This window comes from Schistocerca nitens, chromosome 2 (genome assembly GCF_023898315.1).
Source record: "Schistocerca nitens isolate TAMUIC-IGC-003100 chromosome 2, iqSchNite1.1, whole genome shotgun sequence".
Classification (NCBI taxonomy): Eukaryota; Metazoa; Arthropoda; class Insecta; order Orthoptera; family Acrididae; genus Schistocerca; species Schistocerca nitens.
In genome coordinates this window covers 819345748-819363042 of record NC_064615.1, presented here as the reverse complement: position 1 = coordinate 819363042, position 17295 = coordinate 819345748, and the positions used below count along the sequence as shown (strand labels likewise).

At 44.3% G+C, this 17295-nt stretch overlaps 1 protein-coding gene across 2 annotated transcripts in view; it reads right to left on the bottom strand.

Moving 5' to 3' along the window:
- The window catches only part of LOC126237076 (uncharacterized), a 512284-nt gene that overhangs the window by 11368 nt on the left and 483621 nt on the right, over positions 1-17295 (bottom strand). For both annotated transcript variants that reach the window (XM_049946872.1, XM_049946871.1), the window contains 5 exons: positions 15391-15601; positions 10257-10522; positions 7084-7207; positions 4513-4727; positions 2357-2549 (listed from right to left, as the gene is read on the bottom strand). In XM_049946872.1, coding sequence (XP_049802829.1) covers positions 2357-2549; positions 4513-4727; positions 7084-7207; positions 10257-10522; positions 15391-15601 — 1009 coding nt within the window. The remainder of the gene's footprint in view (positions 1-2356; positions 2550-4512; positions 4728-7083; positions 7208-10256; positions 10523-15390; positions 15602-17295) is intronic.

Below are 17295 nucleotides of genomic sequence, written 5' to 3'. Positions count from 1 at the left end.
TACATCTAAACCCCGCAAGGTACTTTAAGGTGTGTGGTGTAGGGTACTCCTGGTACCACCGACTGATCACCCATCCGTGTTCCGTTTGCAAATGGTTTGTGTTCTTCTATTTGAAACATTGCCTTTTTTAAAAATTTTATAATTATGTTGACAGGGACCCAGTAACTTTATAAAATTGCTTACAGTCTTTACTAACGATTCTGTGAACAGTTCCAGTTCTTATATTAGGCGACTATTTTGAAATGTTACAGGTTTGTTTTCAAGCCAGGTCTACTGAGACTGCTTAGTGATAAACAACAAAGTGGCAACACATGCTTTATAAATTTTTACGGGATGAACGCATTAATCCACACGTGAATCTTACCAAGTCAAAATCCATTTCATTCTGTAAAAAATTATAAATCATGTGTTGCCTTTGATGTTTATTATTAAGATCACGCACTGCACGTGCAGCCTCAGTAGGCCAGACTTGAAAATGAACCTGAAAGGTTAGAAACTAGTCGCCAAATATAAATAATGCATCTGTTGACAGAATCATTAATAAACACTATAATAAATTCTGTCTTATGTTTATTGATTTCAAGTATTTAAAAAGTGTCTTCTGTCTGATTTTCTTAACGTTATGGAGATTGTCACAATGTACATCATGATGAGGTATACACACACATCAATAAAAGTTTTACATCACCCCGGTTCCCAGAACTCCTGAAGATACACGTTGACTGTGGGTATTGTATCACAGACATAGTCCGTTTGACCGTTCAGAGATGTTACTAAACCCACCCAGAGATGTAAACAACCATGTATGAGCAGCGCCTATTAGACGGAGGGTGCCCGACAGCCGATTAGTTCCAGTCATACCACCAGGAAGGAGGTACACGGCTCGTGTTGTCTGTGGTTCAACCATGCCTAGAAGATCAGTACCGCTGTTCGATCGCATTCGCATTGTTTCTTTGTGTCAGGAAGGGCTCTCAACAAGGGAAGTGTCCAGGCGTCTCTGAGTGAACCAAAGCGATGTTGTTCGGACATGGAAGAGATGCAGAGAGACGAACTGTCGATGACATGCATCGCTCAGGCCGCCCAAGAGCTACTACTCCAGTGGATGACCGCTACCTACGGATTATGGCTCGGAGCAACCCTGACAGCAACGCCACCATGTTGAATAATGCTATTCGTGCAGCGACAGGACGTCGTGTTACGTCTCAAACTGTGCGCAATAGGCTGCATGATGCGCAACTTCACTCACGACGTCCATGGCGGGATCCATCTTTGCAACTACGATACCCATGCAGAGCGGTTCAGATGGGCCCAGAAACATGCCAAATGGATCGCTCAGGATTGGCATCACGTTCTCTTCACCGATGAGTGTCGCATATGCCTTCAACCAGACAATCGTCGGAGACGTGTTTGGGGGCAACTGGTCAGGCTGAATGCCTTAGACACAATCTCCTGAGGGCGCAGCAAGGTGGAGATTCCCTGCTGTTTTGGTGTGGCATTATGTGGCGGCCGACGTACGTCGCTGGTGGTCATGGAAGGCACCGTAACAGCTGTACGATACGTGAATGCCACCCTCCTACCGATAGTGCAACCATATCGGCAGCGTATTGGCGAGACATTCGTTTTCATGGACGACAATTCGCGACCCCATCGTGCACATTTTGTGAATGACTTCCTTCTGGATAACGGTATCGCTCGACTAGAGTGGCCAGCATGTTCTCCATACATGAACCCTGTCTAACATGCCTGGGATAGATTGAAAATGTCTGTTTATGGACGACGTGACCCACCAACCACTGGGAGGGATCTATGCCGAATCGCCTTTGAAGAGTGGGACAATCTGGACCAACAGTGCCTCTATGAACTTGTGGATAGTATGCCAAGACGAAAACGGGCATGCATCAGTGCAAGAGGACGTGCTGCTGTGTATTAGAGATACTGGTGTATACAATAATCTGGACCACCACCTCTGAAGGTCTCGCTTTATGGTGGTACAACACGCAATGTGTGGTTTTCATGAGCAGTAAAAAGGACGGAAATGATGTTCATGTTGATCTCAAATCCAATTTTCTGTACAGTTTCCGGAACTCCCAGAACCGAGGTGACGCAAAACTTTTTTTGATATATAGGAATGATTATTCTGTTTGGTAGAACAACTTCGTAATTACAAATGAAAACCAGTTTCCCTTACGCTACTCAGCACAAGCAAGTGCTTGTTCTATTGAACAATACATTGATTTTCTCGTTATAATTCAGGTAGCAAATATTTCGAAGCTGTAGTTTTTATATTGGGCCAGGTCATGAATTGAGATTTAAGCTTAGCCTCGACATATGGAGGATACTGCGGCCAAGCACTCACCGTGCGACATGCCGTAGTACTTGGGGTGGTGGAAGTGCGGATTGTCGATGGCGTAGAAGTCGTAGCCCAGGTAGAAGGTGTGCGCCGCCCGTGGCGACAGGCTGGCGTCGTCCTGCAGTGTGGAGGCGGCGCTCAGCTCAGACATTACCAGCGAGTCGGTGGTGCCCGGTCCAGCATTCAGCGTGTTCAGCGACTGTTTGCAAACAAGCACACCGATACACTTAACCTACACACAGTAGTATAAAAAGAAATGCTACATTTCGAAACCACTCAGAACGAGGAGGAGGAGGAGGATAAGATAGGGTTTTGTTTAACGTCCCATCGACGTGACGTCACAAGAAATGGCGCATAGGCTCTGATTGGACAGGAATCACCTTGAACGTTTGGCATGAGATTTGTTTTGATGAATACAACAATGTAGAGTTGGTTATCTTTTGTTGTGTCAAGGCGCTAGTTATTTACAGCGAGTGTTGTCTCCCTGCATACGCCGTCTTTTGTTTACAACGAGGGATTCGCTTGACCTTTCCGAAGGAACCATTCCAGCATTTCTTAGGAGAAGAAAATCTTCTTAGCCAAGATAGCAATAAAACACTGTAATGTGGATGACCGGTTTCGGTAAAACAATATTACCATCATCAGATCTGTAATAACGATACAAAAGGTGCTACGACCTGTTATAATGTGAATGGGCTGTGTGCATCGCTTAGTGCCTGGCGTGGCACAATAGCCATTGTAACTTAGTTTTACCGAAACCGCCCATCCACAATACAGAGTTTTATTGCCATCGTGGATAAGAAGTTTTTCTTCTCGTAAGAAAATAAATACAGATCGCCCCTTCATACTCAGTATGAGTAAACTAATGGATATTGTCTCTGAAAAGTAATTTTGAAGAACTTCATGTCATTCAAGGTGAAAAGAAATATTCTAAAAAGGCAAATTATTACTTGTTTGAGACCACAGAACCCTGAAAAGCATAGTGTGACATAATAAAGAGCGAACATTTATACTGAAGTCACAATTTATTACCCTTCAAGGGTTTCATTGATTCTACAAATATCTCCAAAGTTGTGGAGTTCATAATAGGAGACCAATGTTTCAAGGCTGTGGGCGGTTTTCCGACAGAAAATTTCACTCTCTGGTGGAATGTGCTATGAAACTGAGTTTAAAATCTTCATTAGGAAATGCACTCTTTCAAAGAGTGAAACATAAAAATGCTAAGCAGTAGCGTGCCATCCTCGAATGCCATTTTTAAAAAAGTTTAATTTAGTTGTTATGCACATTACCCCTATCGATTGCGGACCGGAAACGATAATGTTGCCTCCGATTAGCAGACAAGAGGGAATTTAAAAATAATTTAAATGTGTGTGCATGACGTGATGTTGATAATGTGAGTGGTTCTTGACACTGATAACAGTGGAAACTCCTAGTAAATTGCGCTAAGGAAGTTTTATGTCGAAGGTACTGGCGACGATGTTGTACCTAAAAGAATGTATGATGTGTAGGGAAGAAGGATGTAAGAATTAGGAGAGCAGAAGGGCTTCATTTAGGCAGAGAGAGGGTGGAATGGAGCCTTTATTTGGGTTGGGACATATAGGATGGATTGAAGCTGACAGGTTAGGCAAATATGAGGCGTTATATCACGGTCTGGGAGAGAAGGGTGGTAAAAATTACCCCGGGTAAAAGGATTGGACGTGAAACGAAGACGGCGTATGCCGATAGATGCGTATTATCGAGCTAGTGTACTCAAGGACGGGAGATACAGCTTGCTGATAGGACTCAAGTTTATGGGAATGTAGAACAGGCGAGAGTGTTCCAGGTGCTCTAGAAGGTGAGAGCTGGTACAGGATTCGAAATGGAGAAGGTAGTTAAACAGCGACTCGCAAGTATGTCCCGCAATAAGTGGTTCTGTGCTGTGTGTACAGAGAAGAAGGAGGAGAAGAAGAAGAAGAAGATGATGATGATGATGATGAAGATGATGATGATGAAGATGATGATGATGATGAAGAAGATGATAATGATGATTGGTATTTTAGGCAAGGAGATAAGCGGTCTGTGTACGGAGAAGGCAACAGTGTCCAATTTATTTGTGTGGAAGTGGAGGTGCTAGCTGGGTGTAGACTCAGCCCTGGTTAAGACAGACAGCAAACAGTACTTACGAGGCCCGGTCGTTGGGCGTCCTCCCAGGAGACGTTCCCCGCCGGCATCGCGAGATCCGATCCCTGGTAGCGCAGCACCGCCACCTCGTGGGCCTTGGTGAACTCAGCGCCGCAGTCCATCAGACCCTGGAACCGCACCCAGTAGCTGGACACCGCGGCCGACGCCTCCAGCACGAAGTCCCAGCGCTCGCCCGCGTAAGTCACCAGCGACTCCACTGCCAAAAAAGAGGGGAGCATGAGTTGGCACAGTACTTTAACGCTTTCACGATAGATTATCAGAGAACAAGTGTGAATTTGCCGCATGTTATTGCGTGTATCAGTCTCCACCTGGTGAGGGGAAGCCTGATAATGGTTTCCATACCACGCCACTCGGTGTTTCTGGTTTATTATAATTACAGCTCGCACCTGTAGGTTAAGCTGTCTTAAGTTTCGTTGCAAACCCTCTGCTCTGCTCCGCGTCGAATTAGTTCATACTTCCAGATAGGCAAACCAATAAACAGACCTGCAAAGCTCGCTGCTGTCCCGCGTTCCCGTGAAATTCGACTAACGAACTGCACGCACCTATTGACGCTTGGCGCGTCACAAACGATAGCCGTACTGAGCACCAGTAATATGACTTTAAAACCTCGTGAGATGCTCCGTCCACTGAAATGTGTACTCTTTTTCTTTATGTCATGCAGATTTTAAACAGTCGTCTTCTGAAATGAACTTATGAATAACCCTGCATGTCCCATCGCTCCTCCATTTGAAGAATGAAACGACGGAAAACATTTTGTTTTCGTACTGTTTCTTCTGATTACGACATTAATTAAAATAACGGTACATCATTGTCCTTCACTATGCAAAAAGTTGAAGTGAAAGGGTTAATTAGTTGATATATACGTTAGGTGGTTAAAAGATAGGCTTCAGTTTGCATTTACATGCAGTTTAGGAAGTCCTCTCCCCCCCTCCCTCTCTCTCCCTCTCTGCTAAAGGTTAACCATTCATTTCCATAGTTTTACATAACAACAGCGACCGCTAGCAAAGATGTATAAGGACGCTATACTTTATTACTTTATTTTAAGCCTCATCAGCCGTCGTGGCTAACACTGCACTGCGCAATGCAATTAAGGGATCACTTTTTCGGTATCCTGTACACGTCTCCGATTGCGGCGCATAAGTTTAAAATTTGGCTCAAAAGTGCCTACAGTTTTGCTGTGTCATAGAGCAAAAGCATGGCGCCTTCGACGTTACCCTCGGGGTCTGCGTCGCTTCGGAAACCAGGGTGTCGACACGTGCTCTGCAGTTCACGCGGGGTGCAAGACGGGCTAATGTTGTCACATTGGCACCAAATTTCACCACAATTCTGTCCAACGCCACCGTAGACGTGTCACACCCTCTCTTAACCACATTTCACCCCTTCCTGTGATGCTTCTGCGATGAAGGTCATAACCGTGACTCGCAGCGTTGATATGACTGGGTTTTCTTATGGTTGGCAGAGGAAAACATTTCCGATACACCACCACTCAACATCGACTCGACGAGGCCTCTGGCGCTGACATACAGCGCGTCAACGAAACCACCCTTTCCCTTTGGACGTTGATTTCCACACACTTCGTGGGCAAAAACGGCAGTTCGCGATGTGATGAGCACCAAGACCACTTTCTTGATAAAGTTTGACACTGCTGACACCCACGGACGATTCAACCTTTTTCTAAGGACATCGCGGACCAGGAATCCCATTGAACGTGACCTGACCCCTTTGGCGCACACCAGGGCAAAAATTCGGTCGCGCTGCACTCCAAAGGGTTGTGATCACATTCATTGTGTTCGCACCCCTACGATTCCCTTAGAGTTGTGTTGGTCGGGGGGGAGGGGGGGCCGTTGTCAGTAGTGTGAAAGGTTATCAAGAACGTGGTCGTGTTGCTCAACGCAATGCGAACTGTCGTTTCCGACGGCGAAATGTGCGAGAATCAGAGTCGCGAAGACACGGGTGGTTTCATTCACGTCCTTTATGCCACCCCCTGAGGACTTTTCGAGCCGATTCTGAGCGGTGATGCGTCTGAAATGTCACCGATAAGAAAACCGCATGATTTAAACGCCGGTGTCGCGGTTTTGATCTCCATCGTAGAGGTGTCAAAGGAAGGCGTGGAATGTGGGTAAGACGGGGTACGTCGGCCTGCTCATCGTCTGGCACACTCATGGTGGCATTGAGCAGAATTATGGTGCAATTTGGCACAGATGTGTTATCATTAACCCAGCTTACACCTCACATGAACTTCTGATATCTCACGTGCCACACCATGTTGTTTCAAGCGTCACCGAACCCGAGAGTGGTGTTGCAAGGCTCCATGCTTTTGCACCGTTATGGAGGAAGGTTGTAGACGCCTTTGAGCCAATTAATGGGAGACAAATGCGAGGTTTCGGAACAATGAACCTTTAACTGTGTTGCTCAGTGTACCAAGGATCATCCAAATGTGAAAAGGAAAGAAAGGTTGTTTTCTTGGTAGTGAGCTGAAATTATGTTCCTATCTTTTGTTGAGACTGGGTTAGTTGTTTGGTCGTGTTTCTTACCTACACTGCGACACTCACCTCTGACGGGGTCGATGTCAGCGCCGTCACTGCTGATGACGAGGAGAGAATGGCCGTCCACAGACATCTGAATGGGACAGTTCAGAAATCCGTTGTTGATCACACGGAACCTGTACCGTTTTCCCTGCGAAAGACACAAGAGTAACCTTTACGTTTTTGAACTACATGAAGGTGACAGCAGATTCACTTTTGTTCTTTAACGTGAGTTTAGGATATCACAAGAGAAGTCAATAACGTAAAATTTATGCCCGCCAGAAGAGATCACAGTTTTCATTAATTTAAGACAGAGAAAACGACATTAATCTTTTGTTCTCCAAAATAAGCACACCGAACAAAAATTTAGTCAGTATCAGGAGATATCGCTCGAACACCGTGTGGCGCAGACTCTAGTCTTTATAATTTCCTCAACTGGAAAGGGAGATCACAAGCTTCTTCAGGTGTGCCGTATCCAACTGAAGCCACTCACTGATGATTAGATCGCGTAGAGCTATCAAACTGCGGGATTGTTGACTGCTACGTTTCATAGGCCGTTCCACGTCTACACGTTTTCTATGGGACTAATACAGGATGATTCTGAGGGCCAGTCGTGGTGCGATAGGTTGCATATTTGCGTAAGTCCTTGTCAAATTGAGAACGTAGTCTGCAGGGCTCTGAAGGCGGTTGTTGTCGTTTTGGAGAAGTAGAATGTGCGCGGCATACTGATGGTGAAGATTTGGAAGAAAAGACAACACATGGTCCACATGAATTTACAGTCTTTAGATTTAAGTGATTTATTGTGTAACCGAAATTCAACGGATTCCTTTAGTACTCACGTGGAAGACCTCACACTTTTCATTAGTTAGGATCAATTGCCAATTTTCGCACCATTCAGATATCTTTTCTAAATCATTTTGCAATATGTTTTGGTCTTCTGATGACTTTCCTAGTCGATAAACGACAGGATCATCTGCGGGCAACCTAAAACGACTGCTCAGATTGTCTCCTAAATCGTTTATATAGACAAGGAACAGCAGAGGACCTATCACACTACCTTGGCGAGCGCTACAAATCACATTTGTTTAACTCGATGACTTTCCGTCAGTTACTACGGACTGTGACCTCTCTGACAGGAAATCACGAATCCATTCGCGTAACTGAGACGATATTCCATAATCATGCAATTTCACTACAATCCGCTTGTGTCGTACAGTGTCAAAAGTCTTTTGGAAATCAAGAACTACGGAATCAGTTTGTTATCCCCTGTCAATAGCACTCAACACTGCGTGTCTGTAAAGAGCTAGTTGTGTTTCACAAATATCATGTTTTCTAAATCTGTGTTGACTGTGTCAATCGACCGTTCTCTTCGAGGTAATTCATAATGTTCGAACACAATATATATTCCAGAATCCTGCTGCATATCGACGTTAATGATATGTACCTGTAATTTAGTGGATTACGAATAACTGATGGAACTTTTATTGTAAATTGGGCCTTCTAATAATTTTTGACATTTATTGATTAGTCTTATATAGTACGCAAACGTCTGGTGCAAAGCGTAGCGAAAGAAAATTTACACTTAGTTATATCTATACAACTCCATGAGTTTCAGTTTATGTTCAGTCTGACAAGATACGATCTATTGTTCATCAAATATCGCCCACAGATATGATCCACATTTATTATAACAGGACATTACTTAACTCACAAGTAGAACCAATAAAAATATTGTAAGCTTATCAGTCCGTCGCTGACATAGAAGAATGCAAACCTTCTTTCCTTCCCGTCTGGGCAAGCTGTGCAGTGACTAGGTACATGTAAAGCTTACTGGGACAGGGTAAATACTAGCTACAATGAAGTCGATAAATCGATCGTAATATTGGCATTTTAATTTGATATTCCCACAACTGACAAAATTTACAAAAAAAAGTGAATCTCTTTGTCCACCCAGACACTCCTGAGAAGGGCACATTAACAATTTGCAATTACGCGCCCCTATTACCGGCAGCTGCGTTGATAAATACTCGGCACCTCGCAAGGATAACTTCGAGAATATTAGGTAAGGTGTTGGAAGCGGTTAGGCGTTGGTGAAAATCTCGCTTCTGAGCACACAAAGAGCTCTAACCGCAGAACTCTGCACGGAACACGCGTTGGTGCAATGCTGAGATACAGACCGTATATCTCCCTTGGAAGACGATGGCCAAGACGCCGTCTACAAGTCCGTACCGCTCGATGGCTGAAGGCGAAGTCCTTCCATAATTCTCTCGTCTCCCACGCGTACGAAAACGCGGCGGAAGAATACTCAGTTTCGGCTGATGTCGAACGCTCTATCATCGCCGAAATCCCTCCACTGAGATCTACCAAATGATTGAGTAGGTCACAACGCCCCTAGGCAAACGAAATTCCCGTCTTCGCCACGTGTTGACCAGCACAGGTGGCTCCTCAAAAGCGCCGTATTGTCCCGCGTTTCAGGTGACCGCTACTTGCCGGCCAAGGCGGCCCGGCGAGCTACGGCCGTCTGCAGACTTTACATTCCTCAATTGTCAACTTCCGACGCTTTTCACCAACGCTTTAAGTTAGTGGCTCAATCATGCAGACATGCAGGGATTACTGCTCTAGAGTGCCTCATATTTATCATAATTAGAGCCATGATCTGACGCTCTAGCCAGTTCCTTTATTATTGATACTAATGTCGGTAAGCTAACGTGTAAGTGCCGATGTCCTGGCACCTTACAATATCTCTATCAGTTTTAAGGTCTTAATATAAGCTCTTTCGTTTTTGCTATTGTAGCTTCTGAAGACGGAAATCGCGGACCACAATCGGTCGTGACTGTGTCATTTAAAGTGATTATATCAAAAATAAAAAATAAAAAATTTAAAGAAGAAATTTCTAGAGGCAATCACCGATTTCGTGAAATGCAATGTCGTTTCTTCCAAGGTATCTCCTTTCTTACACTCTCACTCGTCTCTCCTTTGACTTTTCTTACTGTGCCGATTCCACAAACCGAGTGGATCATAAACAGTACTTTAGAGCCATCAATTATGTCAGCATTGGACAGTCGTATGACAGCATCTACGTCGTGCCAAAGTGACCTTTGTGCTCTTTTAAGGGAGTGGCTAGTATACTGCCCTGTGGGCTTATTTGAGAGAGGCAGTAGCCGTGTGAGACTGTGGCACCTGCTGCGAGACGCACGCACCTGCTGGACTGTGAAGTGTGCCGGTGGGGGCCCCGGCTGCCCGCTGGCCCAGCGCAGGCCGCCGCGGCCGTTGACGAGTATGGCGGTGGGCTTGTTGTCGCCGGCGGCGTGGTGGTGGTTGACGAACTTGTCCACCCCCAGCGGCCGCCCCCAGTCCGCCAGCTGCAGCACCGGGCCCTCTTCGTCGTACAGCCGCGAGTGCGCGTCCACGGCTCGGGGCGTGCGCACCAGCAGCGCCCCGTACAGGCCGTCTGCGCGCTGACACCCTGCAACCACAGCACGCCGCACTCTCACCTGCCGTTCTTTCTTTCTTTCTCTCTCTCTCTCTCTCTCTCTCTCTCTCTCACACACACACACACACACACACACTCACTCACTCACCCTTTCTTTCTCTCTCTCTTTATTTCTCTCTAGGACCGGTTTTTGGAGACTGTCCTTACTTTTCCGTACCACCTCTCGACTTTCCACATCCGTGGAGTGAGATATGTCTCTTGTTGCTTATAGACACACACACACACACACACACACACACACACACATACAGTTAATTTACTACTATAACGAAAATAATGAAAATAATTAAAAATTCTATACAAAATTCGACCCCCGTTGCTACTTGCACTATTTGCTCCTAATACGCCTCAGGGTATACTACGTGGTGTAAAATAGACTGGAAAAAAGAGCCTGTGACCACTGAAAGGCATAAGGAGCAGTCAAAAATGGTTCAAATGGCTCTGCGCATTATGAGAATTAACTTCTGAGGTCATCAGTCCCCTAGAACTTAGAACTACTTAAACCTAACTAACCTAAGGACATCACAAACATCCAAGCCCGAGGCAGGTTTCAAACCTGCGACCGTAGCGGTTACGCAGTTCCAAACTGTAGCGCCTAGAACCGCACAGCCACCCTGGCCGGCAAGGAGCAGTCAAATGAAATGCGAGACATGAAAAAAGGTAAGTTCAAAATGGTTCAAATGGCTCTGAGCACTATGGGACTTAACATCTGTGGTCATCAGTCCCCTAGAACTTAGAACTACTTAAACCTAACTAACCTAAGGACATCACTCATATCCATGCCCGAGGCAGGATTCGAACCTGCGACCGTAGCAGTCGCGCGGTTCCGGACTGAGCGCCTAGAACCGCTAGACCACCGCGGCCGGCCAAAGGTAAGTAAACTGTTTATTATATCAAAGGTAACCGCCATAAGTGTTACTACATTTATCCCACTGTGAGATAAGAAAGTCAATATATTCATCCAAAAATCTTTGCGGTTGCCTAAGCCAGGCCCACATGATTCGAAGACTGTTTCGACTACGCTGCACAGGTTTCGCTGGGAACCCCTTACACAAAATGGCTCTGAGCACTATGGGACTTAACTTCTGAGGTCAACAGTCCCCTAGAACTTAGAACTACTTCAACCTAACTAACCTAAGGACATCACTCATATCCATGCCCGAGGCAGGATTCGAACCTGCGAAAGTAGCGGTCGCGCGGCTCCAGACTGTAGCGCCTACAACCGCTCGGCCACTCCGGCCGGCTCCCTTACTCATCGTCCATACAGTTCCGATCTCTTCCATCCGATTTCCATATTTTTACGGCCCTGCAGAAAGACATTCGTGGTCGTCAATTTACTTCGAATGAAGAGGTGCACCTCTGAATAGAATCATGGTTCTCTAGGTAACCGCAAACATTCTTGCATGAAGGCCCTGACCGTCTTCTCTCACGGTGGCATAAAGCTACTAACACTTATGGTAACTACTTTTGAAATAATGAAGAGTTTACTTACTTCTTTCCATCTGTCTGGTTTTCATTTACTGCCCCTTATATTTACATTTTGTTCTAATTGAAATTGATCTTAAGGGGCCGCGATGAGCGTTGGATGGTGACGAATTACTTTCATAGTAAGACACTGTCTCGGACGATGACTCATTACACAACTGCCATAAACCCATCAAGCGAGATCAAGAAAAATGCATTTTTCAAAATAGATTGTATGCTCCAATTTCATAATTTCTGATTATATTACTGGTCACTTAAGAAATCAGAACATTTACAAAGCATTGAGACCCCAACAAAAATAGTTCCTTGTTCTATTTTCAGCTGCCATACAATGCTGCATATTACTCAAAACTAATATGTACAATACAACTATGCATCATTAAATGGCATAAGTCCACTTTATGAAGGTATGATCCCCCCAAAACGCATGGTGGAACGTGCAGTTACAATCTGTGTACCTGGTTACGGCAGTTTATATTTTCATTTTGTATTTATAATGGTCACGCTCAAACCTAACGGAAAGTTCTCATTTGAAGAAAAGAAAATTTCGCGTCAGTTGAAAATAATATTGAAATATCTTATGTCACCTAATCTATACGACAGTTTTATTAAGTTGATGATAAAAAATAATAGTTGACAAGCTGTGTAAGCTAGAATAAAACAGTAGACTATACAGAATTATCCAGGAGAACGGTTGCAGTGTTGTGAGCCTGGTGATTCGCCTGCAGGACCTGTAGATGCCGCATGCAGCACACACAAGATAAATCGATTGCATAAAATGCAGGGGCTTAGTACCTGTTACTTGACGAACAGCAATAATTTGTATGTCATTGTTGCCATATTTATGTTGATTTTTCGGTTTAATTGCATGTGTCCAAGACGCTTTATGAATCGAAGTTCCATTGCGCTTTTAACAAGACAAACCAAATTCTCTCTTCGTTGTACAATGATGAGTCAAGCAATATGGTAAGAGAGAACTGTCATGGACAGACTTTAAACCACACATTACCATACACTTTAGTTACTTTCGCAAGTAATAACTGCTTTTTAACAGTGTCAGCACATTTATCCAACATAAGTTCTTTAGATACCCGCACAGAAGAAATCTGTGTTATGCTCATGCTACTACGTTACAGTGTGACACTGAACATTCATATCAGCTTTTGTTTGAAGTTTAGACAATTCAGCACCTTGGCTAGAGCCCAAGTACCGTGGATAAAACTCAAGTACCGTTAAGAGTCTTGAATGACACAAATACTGGTTCTTTACCTGCTGCCATGGATATTGGTGGATGATATGCGATTTGTTGCTAACAGGAATTGCCTGCTATGATTTTGATGGCAGGTATTGAGAAATTCTTCTCTGCATAGCTCTGTGTTTTGCGCAGTAAAAGAAAATCGTTTATGCACCTATTCTTCCTTTATCAATTGATTTACGATATGGTATGTGTCCACCATAATTCTGTTTCAGATTACATGTTGTTTAGATTGTCTTCTGTCCGTCTTCAGACTGGTTTGACGTGACACGCCACGAATTGCTCTCGTGTGTCGAGATCTTTTTCATAGTAGTACTTGCACACAACGTCCAAAGTTATTTGGTGGATAAATTCCAATCCCCCACAGTTTTTACGCTCTATAGCTTCGTCAAGCACGGGTTTAGTTACCAAATAATTTCCCTTGGTAGGGACCGCACCACACATTCAGCTTAAGGGTCTGTAGGTCCTAAGTACGGCTCCGCTCCTGAGAGCGTGTTACCGAGCGACGTGGCGCAGCGGTTAGCATATTGGACTCGGATTCGAGAGACCGGGGGGTTCAGATCCCTATCCGACTTTCTAGATTTAGGAAGTTTGGAAGTTCGTGGTAAGGTCTTATGGGACCAAACTGCTGAGGCCATCGGTCCCTAAGCTTACGCAGTACGTAATCTAGCTTAAACAAACGTGCGCTAAGGCCAACACACACACCCATGCCCGAGGGAAGACTCGAGCCTCTGACAGGGGGAGCCGCGCGGACCGTTACAAGACAGTCATAGACCGTGCGGCTACCCTGCGCGGCCTAAATTTAGGTTTTCTGTCACTGAATACATCTCACACTGTCAGAACATGAGAAAGCGATCATAAGCAGATAATCAATTGTAAAGCTGTAAAAAAATTTAAAAACTTTCTATGAAACTTGTTAAAAGTTTAATTTTTTTTTTCTATGTAGTGTCTCAATCGCATGCAGCAATAGAGAATTTTTAGAAACTGATGACTAGCTTCGGTAGCTCAACTAAAATCTTATATCTGAGAAGAGACAAACGAAAAGAAATATTGCCTTAAGTAACGAAGTTATGTAACAATTGCTATTGGCTTACTTTTTAAAAAAATGTACAGGGTATTAACATACTACATGTAGTATTATAAATGCATTCGCAGTATTATAAATGCATTTCAGGTCAAATGTGCTACGTACAGCCGAAAACGAACGTTATGGAAGGATATTATGAACTGAGAAACAAATAAGAATAAGAAAAAATTGTTTAGAGAAAGGCTAATTCGTTGAATGTGCCACGTTATCTAAAACAGCAATTGCTTGGAGTTACTGGTTGTAACTGAAATAGTTACATCGGAGCTTCAACGTGTAAAAGAAATTTACGATGTTTTGCAGGCTTTTTTGTTTCAGTTGCTGTAATAGAGAACGTGCTACGTTCAACAAATTAGCCTTTGTCTAAATAGATATTTCTAATTATTATTTGTTTGCCAGTGCATAATATGTTTCCCTTAAATTCTTGTCAGGTGGTACATAGCACGTAGCACATTTTGCCCTTGACTCAAACTAAGAATGTTATGGACGATGCAACGGTCTAGTATATTTATAATACTATATATGGTATGTTAATTCCCTGTACATTTTTTAAAAGTAAGACAATAGTAATTTTTGTATAACTTTGTTACTTAAGGCAACATTCCTTTTCGTTTGTCTGCTCTCAGATCTAAAGATAGTAGTTAAGCTACCGAAACTGGTCATCACTTTGTAAAAAAGGAATTGTAATGTTAAATGTGATTGAGACAAAAAATTTCGAAGGTTTTAAAAAGTTTTATAGAAAATTTTAAATCGTCTTTTTTTAAATTTTACATGTAACTGATTTTCCGTGATTCCCATAAATCGATCGAGGGAAATGCGGGGATGGTTCCTTTGAAAGGGCACGGCCGATTTTCTTCCCATCCTTGAAACATTCAACGCTTGTGTTCCGTGTCTAACAACGTCTTGTCGATGGGACGCTTAAGCCAAATCTTCCTTCCTCCCGAGTGCATGTGTAGTTTATTAGCTGTTGCACTAACTTGTTCTGCCGTTTCGGTGTAGCACGCCTGCAGTACGTACCGGTGTGTGAGTGCCAGAAGTGCGTGCCCGGGGTCTCCGCGACGAAGCGGTAGCGGAAGGCGGAGGCGGGCCCTATGGGGCACTGCGTCACGAAGGGCACGCCGTCCATGTGCGGCGAGCCGCGCTGGTGCTGTCCGTGCCAGTGCACGCTGGTCGTCTCCTCCGTCATGCCGTTCACCACGTCCACCTGCACGATGTCGTGCTGGCACACCTGCCACACGCACACACCCTGCTTCAAGTCTCAGGCTCCGCACACTCAAACAAGAGACATACAGAATTTATACTAAATAAGACAACTGACAGAGGCACCGGAGCAGGAGGTCCGTTCTTAGGCACATCTCTTTTCCTAATGTAGGTAGGAAAATGCTACAGAAACTTCAAGAAGAAACTCAGTTCTAGAAAGCACCACTGCGCTGCAGTTCCTCGTGGTGCATTAGGCAATGAGGTTTTTTTTCCCTGAAGCTCTGTCACCAATATGACACTCTACTGAGCGCATTCGCAAATTGGCCACCAGGGAAAAACACCTATTTGGTACAGAGGCGCAATCCGACTTAATAACATTTGCAGTTTCCTTGCTGGTAGAATATGGTGGAGATATCAGCTTTTGACAATGTAGACTGGAATACTCTCTTTCAAATTCTAAAGGTGGCAGGGGTAAATTACAGGGACCGAAAGGCTATTTACAATTTGTACAGAAACCAAATGGCAGTTATAAGAGTCGAGGGGCATGAAAGGGAAGCAGTGGTTGGGAAGGGAGTGAGACAGGGTTGTAGCCTCTCCCCGATGTTATTCAATCTGTATATTGAACAAGCAGTAAAGGAAACAAAAGAAAAATTTCTGTCAGAGACGGCAAAGGACTTGGAAGAGCAGTTGAACGGAATGGACAGTGTCTTGAAAGGAGGATATAAGATGAACATCAACAAAAGAAAAACGTCGATAATGGAATGTAGTCGAATTAAGTCGGGTGATGCTGAGGGAATTAGATTAGGAAATGAGACACTTAAAGTAGTAAAGGAGTTTTGCTATTTGGGGAGCAAAATAACTGATGATGGTCGAAGTAGAGAGGATATAAAATGTAGACTGGCAATGGCAAGGAAAGCGTTTCTGAAGAAGAGAAATTTGTTAACATCGAGTATAGATTTGTCACGAAGTCGTTTCTGAAAGTATTTGTATGGAGTGTAGCCATGTATGGAAGTGAAATATGGACAATAAACAGTTTGGAAAAGAAGAGAATAGAAGCTTTCGAAATGTGGTGCTACAGGAGAATGTTGGAGATTAGGTGGGTAGATCACGTAACTAATGAGGAGGTATTGAATAGGATTGAGGAGAAGAGAAGTTTGTGGCACAACTTGACTAGAAGAAGGGATCGGTTGGTAGGACATGTCCTGAGGCATCAAGGGATCACAAATTTAGCATTGGAGGGCAGCGTGGAGGGTAAAAATCGTAGAGGGAGACCAAGAGATGAACACACTAAGCAGATTCAGAAGGATGTAGGTTGCAGTAGGTACTGGGACATGAAGGAGCTTGCACAGGATAGAATAGCATGGAGAGCTGCATCAAACCAGTCTCAGGACTGAAGACCACAACAACAACACATCAGGTTTGACAACTTCACAGAATAAAATAGAACATTTTCGTCCCAAATTGTTATTTATCCACTCTATCTTTCCTCGTGTTCCCGTGTGGTCACCGAAGTTAAGCGCTGTCGAGCGTGTCCGGCACTTGGATGGGTGTCCATCCGGGCCGCCATGCACTGTTGCCACTTTTCGGGGTTCACTCAGCCTCGTGATGCCAATTGAGGGGCTACTCGACCGAATAGTAGCGGCTCCGGTCACAGAAAACCATCGTAACGACCGGGAGAGCGGTGTGCTGACCACACGCCCCTCCTCTCCGCATCCTCAACTG